Here is an 8,492-nt window from a genome sequence, read left to right on the forward strand (position 1 = left end):
TTTTTGATTTAGTTTCTGTTTGATTCTGCGTTTGTAAGCCGAGTTCAAATAAGGAGAATGCTAACCAGTGCCCTAGGGGCATTGGTTAAACATTCAAAATAAGTAAGTTTTAATGAAAAAGTTGTGTAATCATTACTTAATAAAAAGTAACATGTATATATTTCCAAGACAAAATTTCTATTTGTAGATTCCTTAACCAACTGGTTAGCAAGACCCTTCAAATAAAAGCTGCATTTTGCAGCTACAACTCCTATGTGGGTTTCAATGTGAAAGTAAACATATGCTTAGACTTGTACCGGCATCGACATTGAACAATTAGTGTTGAGGTCATCCAGTTGGATGCTTTGGAAGGTTTGCAATTATAAAATTTTGAATTGGTTTAGTAAATGAAAGCTTTGGAAACTCACTAGTCACTGGCAAAATCCATACCATATGCTTTTCCACTTTTCATAGGTACTTAGAACATCCACATTGGTAGGGTCTTTACCATTTAAGATCTGGTATCTAATAGGTACCCTCAATGTGGAAAAAAAAATTGAGGGTCTCTTAAGACCCAGGGTCTTACTTAAGACCCCAATCTTAAGTGGACCCCACATCACTTTTCAATAAAATAATCATTATTTAAGTTGTTTTTGTTGTTTTTCATTAATAAATAGTTATTGGTGGGACCCATTTAGACCTTTTGATAGAGGATCTCCATTGGAGTGGTTGAGTACCTATTAGGTACTATTATTAAAAAATAATAAAAAAGTGATGTGTCCATGTGGGACTCGTTTAAGACCTCAAATGTGAGGGTCTCCATTGTAGATTTTTGTTGAGGGTCCTTCACTAAGTAGATTTTTCTATTTAGCTATTCTAATAATATATTTTTATTTCCCTCAAACAAGTCTATTTGTAAAAATTTGCATAAATAAAAAGTTAAAAAATTAATATTTGATTAATAAGGTTATTTGTTGAGTATGACTCATATATAGACACTAAATAAAGGCACGAGGGAGGATCCTTTAAACATTTTTGTTTTATTTTTCTCATAATTTTCCCTTACTTGCAACTTTTAAAGAAAAATTTAATTGTTATAGGTGTGAAGTTTCCATTGTCATTTACCATTGACTGGTAAAGCAGCAAAAATGAATTTTTTCATTACTTTTTAAAGAACATTGCAGCGAAACTCATATACACAACTATATAAAATGTTTTGCGATCTTTTATCATCTAAATTGCATTTGTGAGACTCCTTACATCCCTTATAAAATATCGTTTTTGTATCCCGTGAGCTTAGCTCAGTTGGTAGGGATATTGCATTTTATATGCAGGAGCTGGTATTCAAACCCCAGACACTCCACTTTTCCATAATTAAATTGTGTGAGCTCTAGCCGTTAGACTAGTTGACTAAAAAAATATCGTTTTTGTAAGGAAATACATTACTTTTAATTATTTACTTTTTTTAACTAATTAGCTATTGCAAAAAAATTACTACAACATTAGTTGTTTTCTCCTCTCAAAAAACATTAATTATTTTCTAAATAATAGCCTTAATTTTTTTTAGGGGAAAATAGTAGCCTTTTAATTATTTTCCCTTGACCCATTTTCCATTTATGGCCGTAAAACATTTGCAATTCCAATTCAACTTGTCGCGCGATAGATTGGTCTTTCTCTTTCGAACATCTCAATCTCATTCTTTATTTCCTTATAATAATAAATTCCCCAAATCTTTTCTCTCTTTCTTCCTCCGCCGCTCCTCCTCAACAACTCCGTCACCGCCGAACAACCATTTCCGCCGTCCGCGGCCTCCTCCTCCTCGTCCACCCGTCGACATGGCGCAGAAATTCGGAAAATCCACTCGCCGCCCCGGCGCTGCATCCAAGGCTAGGGTTTATGCTGATGTCAACGTCGTTCGTCCTAAGGAATATTGGGATTACGAAACCCTCACCGTTCAGTGGGGGTAATAATAATAATCAATTAATAATATAATTTTTTTATTTTATTTTTAATTGATTTTGTATAGTTTAGGAAAATGAAATTCTAGGGTATTGTTGTTGATTTGGTTATTTTTTTGTGTTTGTGATTTTTCAGGGAGCAAGATGATTATGAGGTGGTGAGGAAAGTGGGAAGGGGGAAATACAGTGAGGTGTTTGAAGGTGTTCATTGTACTGATAATGAAAAATGTGTTATCAAGATTCTCAAACCTGTTAAGAAGAAGAAGGTGATTTTATTTTCTCTTTTTATGTTTTTTTTTTAATATGATGAATGGATATGTTACATGCTACAATTAGGGTTTGATTTAGGCAGAACCGACACTTTTGTCTCACCGGCGTCTGTTTCGATGCTTCATAGCTGATAAATGATGATAGGGTAATGTAACAACTGTAGATTCTGTATGCTTATTGTTGTGTACGTAATTGTTATGTGTAATTACTGGACATGCTTAGATATCAGTTACATCCCTAGTGAAAGGGGTTATCATAATCTGTTTTTCCTGAAATTTCTAGCATACTCATTGTCTTCTGTCTTTTCATACATTGGGTGCTGTTGGTGTTGACTTGGGACCTTGGAGTGTGATCCTCCTCAAGGTCTCAGGTTTGATTCTCCTCGGTGCTAATTTGGGTGGGCTAGTTTAGCTTCTTCAAAATAAAAATACATTGTGTGCTCTTCAACTTCTGAAGCCTTATGAATCTTAGTCCAATTTAGAGTAGCATGACATCATCGAAACCAATTCGTTCCTAACATCATGATCATTATCTTCTATCTTTTTAACCAGCCATCCATTACGGATTATACACATCATCTTCTGAAGCCCTTTTCTCTTCTTTGAATGAATTTACTATTACAAAGTTAAACAATAATAATTGCTTCCTCAGAATCTTATTAGTTAGTTTTGTAAATTTAGACTTGAATATTCTATACATTCACCACCATTGAACGACATCAAAAAGAAGTTGAGAGAACCTAGAAGACTAGGAGCTGTACTCTTTCTTTTGCAAGAACATAGAGGAAATAACAGAAAGATAGAATCATAGAGAACAGAGAAGGAAAGGTGCAAATAGCTGCAGGTAGTTACCTAAGAGAATCAAAGATCATAATAATTGGGGAAAGAGAGGATTAAGGAACACAGATAGAGAATGGAGCCCATTCAATTTCAGAGAAGGATAATTTGCCAAAAGTGGCAGATGTAAAATCTTTTAGGTTTGCAAAGCTCTTTTGAGTGTTATACTGGTCATAAACTCTTGAATTTCATATGCAAAGGTCTTTTGAGTGTTATACTGCTCATAAACTCTTGAACTTCATATATACCTAATTTCACCATGCCACCATGGTAACTTGATGATAAATGGTGTTATTTAGTCTATATAACTGACTCCATCATATGGGATAAGACTATGTTAGTGAGGTACTTCAACACTTAAACTCCATGCTTATGCATCTTCATTCTATTCCACTGTAACACTTCAATCTGTGGCAATTTTTTCATATGAAAATAGAAAATGTCGTGCTGGGATTTTAATTCTCTGTTTTTTATGCTTTTTAATCATTTAAAAACAATATTTTTATTATTAAGATTTAGTTTCTTTGTACTTTTGGATGTCAACACCGTGCAATGGGCCATAGTGTTATGCTACAGAATAGTAGCTAGCTCCATTTGTTCACTCTTGAGAATATGTATGATACAGTGGCAGAAGGGTGTTCATTTATTTCTTTTTCTAAACTATAATGGTTTCCCTTTCCGATTGTCATATTATATATTTAACTCCTCATATTCTTCTGAATATTAATGCAGATCAAGAGGGAAATCAAAATATTACAGAATCTTTGTGGAGGGCCCAATATTGTAAAGTTGCTTGACATTGTTAGAGACCAGCAGTCGAAGACCCCAAGTCTCATATTTGAATATGTCAACAACACTGATTTTAAAGTACTCTATCCTACACTGTCAGACTATGATATAAGATATTATATCTATGAACTTCTGAAGGCAAGTTTGATGCTCTCCTTTTTTCTTAACAAGCGACATGAAAAATGCTAAAATTGTTGTATTTTGTCTTTTTTTTTCCTTGATCTTGTTGTGCTCAAGATATACTAGATGTTTTTTTATAGGGTTGATTGCTTATGTTTTTTGTGTATTTCTCGTTCAATTAAATTTGTAAATGATGAACATTTGAACTATTTACTGCACATATTTAACAAATACTTCAGTCTTGGACATACTGTAAATGAACTGTACATTTTGGTTGGTATTTTTGGACCTGGTATCTCAGGAAGGGCTTGTTATAGAACTCTGCTGCATAGGTGCTCTTGCGATCCAAGGCATATCACATTGTCTTGTCTATGCAATGACAATTCGAAAACTAGTTACCTTTTCGCTTGAAATTGCTTGTTAGTTTAATGAAGTTTTCTGATCAGGATGGCTTGCATTCTTATTTAGTTTAGCCATTTATGTTTTCTGAGAAATTGTGTTTCAACTTTTACGCATCATACTATGATTGTTCAACTCAGAAGCTTTTATTTCTTAGTTTCATTGACTTGTTGTCTGGATAAAAAATTCATAATTATCCGGTTATGATTGATCTAAACCAGCTCATTATGTATATGACTCACCATGCCAACTATAAAACAACTTATTAGAAACACAAGTGTGTCATTCAATAAAGACAAACTTCAATTGAAAGTCCTGTTCATTCAAATGTTTACTGTTCCAAACTCTAAAGTTTTGGCTAGTGTTTGCTTTGCAAAAAAAAAAAACAATGCAGTTACTACTTCACGTCTCTTCATGCGTCCTGTAGGTTTCATTCTTAGCATGTTAGTTATAAATGCTCATATATCCTTGTTAATGTATGTATTGTCACTGTTGGGCTGCTTTGTTCAGTTTGTAATGTATAATTTCGTTATATTATTTTACCAATCCTGCCATTTCCAGTTTTTTGTGGCTATTGAAAGCGCTAAGTTATTTGAAACTTCTACCAGGCATTGGATTATTGCCATTCGCAAGGGATTATGCATCGGGATGTGAAGCCCCATAATGTAATGATTGACCATGAGCAGCGTAAGCTTCGCCTTATAGATTGGGGGCTTGCAGAGTTCTATCATCCTGGGAAGGAATATAATGTTCGTGTGGCTTCAAGGTACTCTTAATCTTATGTGTCTTTACTCTTTTTTTTATAGGCGCTCACAATGCAGGTAGGAGTTAGGACATTGGGTGATACGGGTGCTTGGCAAGGTGGTGTAGTGCTTTGCAGAGTTTGAACTATGATTTATTAGTTGTCATTACATAATTACTTAGGCAACCCTTCTATCTGCAATTAGGCTTGGTTATACATATACTTGGAATAAACCTATCGTTTTAAAATTTCAAGTTTGAAGGTTAAGTTTATGGGGGGAAGGATATAAGGATTGAAGTGATAAGGAAGTCATTGGTTCAACTCCCTCGCTAACGTAACATAATAACTACAAACATTTTTGTCTTAAAAATAATAAACTACCAAGATCTTAAACTCCCTCACTAACATAACATAATAGCTACCAACATTTTTGCCTTAAAAAAAACAAACTACCAACATTTTTCTCTTCAAGAAAAAGTTTGAAGATCAAGAGATATTTCATTTTGTTACACAGATAAAATGATCATTTGTTATGCTGGGAAGTTTTTTGTACAGAGGGGGTTTGAGTCTTTAAAGTTCACTATCCAAAATCAATACTGTACGTGGTAAATATTAATAATGGTGGTTCCTCCATAAACATCCTTATGCCATCAGATTACAATGAGAAAATATGGTTTAGTCCATAATAGGTTGATTGTCATCAGCTTGATGTTTTTTAACAAAAGCAACAAGATTTTGTTTACGTAGCTGAACTTATACTCTCTCTTACACACACTCACTGAGTGCAAACACCTTTTTTTTTTATCTCATTTATACATTTTTTGCTTGTAGATATTTCAAAGGCCCAGAGCTTCTTGTTGATCTTCAAGACTATGATTACTCTCTAGATTTGTGGAGTCTTGGTTGTATGTTTGCCGGGATGGTAAGCAGCAAATTTTCCTTATAATGCAATGTTTTTATTGTTTAGTATTTAGGCATGGTTCTTCCATTTGTTGAGTTAAACCTTAGAATCCTCAACTACAGCATGACAGATCAATTTGTACTTTTAAAGCCAATGTGAAATTTGAAGTCTCCTACTTCACTTACCTGTGTGTGTTGTTACAGATATTCCGGAAGGAGCCGTTCTTTTATGGTCACGATAACTATGATCAACTGGTCAAGATAGCCAGGGTAAGTGTAGCATGTGAAGTGGTTTCATCTGCGCCAGATTGTTGGGTTATGTGTGTGTGGGAGATAATTCAGTACTACTTTTACTCTTGGTTTGATTATTTATATCTGAATAATTCCACATTGGGAACTTGATTATGTTGCAAGTGTACACTGCTCATGTATCTTGTTTTTCTGCTGGGTTTTAGAAAGATGTTGCCTTTGCCCTGTTTCCAACTTGATGCTTTATTTTTCTTCTACTTATCCTGGGGAGACCACACAGCTTACTTATTTTTATTTATTTGTTTGATACTCTCCGTGACTGTGAAAGCAGCAATCTGAACTCAGTTGACTCAACAGAAAAAATGTTTGCTTAGTTTTAGAAGCAACTTAGGATGTTAAAGAGATAGAGATGAAATTTTTTTGATTGATAATGTTTTTCTTTCTTCATGCAATAGGTACTTGGGACGGATGAATTAAATACATATTTGAATAAGTATCGCATTGAGTTGGACCCACATTTTGCAGCACTTATTGGGAGGTTTGTTCTGTGCTTTCATAATTTTGGATATGTTGTGTTTTTTAAATAAAACTATTATTATTTCAACTAACATGATACTCCCAATATTGTATTCGTAACAGGCATAGCAGGAAGCCATGGCAAAGGTTCATTAATGTTGAAAATCAACACTTGACTGTTCCTGAGGTAGTATGCATTATAGTTAACTGATTATGTGCTTTAATTCACTCATTGTCTAAACTTTCATTATTTTTATGAAGGCTGTTGACTTTGTTGACAAGTTACTACGATACGATCACCAAGAACGGCCCACTGCAAAAGAAGCCATGGTAACAGCCCAATCTTTTAGTATTTTCATTACTGCGCTTGGGCTTGATTTGTGTTTGGTCTTCATTTGGGGCCTTCGGGCTTCTTATCTGGCATTTGGCTTTAGCTGTTGCTCATCATTTTTCTGTTAATCCTGCCTTGTTTGGATTTTTCCTCTTTTTAGTAAAGAAACTATTTAGGAATCAGTAAAAAAACTGTTTAGGAATCCCTGTTTATTAGATCATTGCACTGTAAATTGATGTATCTGACCGAAATTGATGGTTGATTCTAATTATCTCAGCTTCATTCTCTAAGTAATTGTAGCTAGGACCTGGGATTTTTTCTTGTTTTTTTTTTCTTTTCTTTTCCGTGTTTCAAAATGCTTTAAGGGCACTAGCTGAGAAATAAAATATAAAAGTATTGAAATAGAAAATGGTTTGTTTAACATATTAGGATTTGGAACTTTAAAGTGTAGTTTTATATACTACATACACCCTCCCGCCACTATTAGAAGTAAAAAATCACTTTTTAGATTCATTGAATAACCGATGTATCTGGTCTAAAATATTGATCAGATACATTGGTTATTCAATGAATCTAAAAAGTGGATTTTTGCTTATAATAGTTACCATATGGGTGTATATTTTATTAAGACATTTAAAAACCTTTAGATTTTTAAAAAAAAAATTGTATATTTATTTTTGTATTTTGCTGATTGTATTTGGTATACTTACAATGCCCTTCTTACCATACAAGTGTTTGGTACTCATTTTACAGAATGTTTGGTTAATAAATCTTAAATGCTATGCAGGCCCATCCATACTTCAATCCAATTAGAAATGCGGAAAGTAGCAGAGCTCGTGCACATTGAGCTGCTGATGCTTGTTGTGATATATGGTGTTCACTCTTGATTGAAAAATCTGAACTTTTATTTATGGTGGAACTTGCATTTGGGAGATTCTGCCCCTTTCTGTTGTAAAATTCAATTTTATTTTCTCTTGCCCTATTGCCTTTGGTTTCCGATTTTGTTATTTTGGTGGAAATTTCAGGTCTCAGCAATTTCAATATTTGATTGTGTGCTCTACATTTGAAAATGAAATATCGATTCCATTTGAGTTAAAGTCTTGTAATTTCTTCTCTTTTTCCGAAAAAAATATACCCAACGAATGTTAGTTTTAGATTATTCTCAAGTTTTTGTTACAGGATACATAGTACTTCAAATTTTGAATGTGTCATTTAACTTTTGTTTTGAAGCATCCCATTTAACTTATTTTAATCGGTAGATGCTGATGGAATGATGCTCTTATAAATTGAGTTTTGCAGCATGAGAATGTTTTTGAAATTATTAGATGTATAGCCTAGTTTATGTATTGTACCACAACAGTGCATTCACTATGCTTTTATTGTCAGCTGTTGTCTATATAAAA

At 33.7% G+C, this 8,492-nt stretch overlaps 1 protein-coding gene across 1 annotated transcript; it reads left to right on the forward strand.

The window, feature by feature from the left end:
- The first annotated feature begins 1,591 nt into the window (after positions 1-1,591).
- Positions 1,592-8,186, forward strand: LOC146901164 (casein kinase II subunit alpha-like). The gene is made up of 10 exons (XM_085735372.1): positions 1,592-1,942; positions 2,074-2,203; positions 3,776-3,970; positions 4,960-5,117; positions 5,925-6,015; positions 6,198-6,263; positions 6,698-6,780; positions 6,882-6,945; positions 7,020-7,088; positions 7,877-8,186. The coding sequence occupies exons 1-10, from the start codon at positions 1,596-1,598 to the stop codon at positions 7,934-7,936; spliced, it is 1,263 nt and encodes a 420-aa protein (XP_085591498.1). The 5' UTR covers positions 1,592-1,595; the 3' UTR covers positions 7,937-8,186.
- The last annotated feature ends 306 nt before the right edge of the window (positions 8,187-8,492 follow it).

This window comes from Medicago sativa, chromosome 8, assembly GCF_051527215.1.
Source record: "Medicago sativa cultivar Bolivia chromosome 8, Bolivia_mono, whole genome shotgun sequence".
Lineage (NCBI taxonomy): Eukaryota > Viridiplantae > Streptophyta > Magnoliopsida > Fabales > Fabaceae > Medicago > Medicago sativa.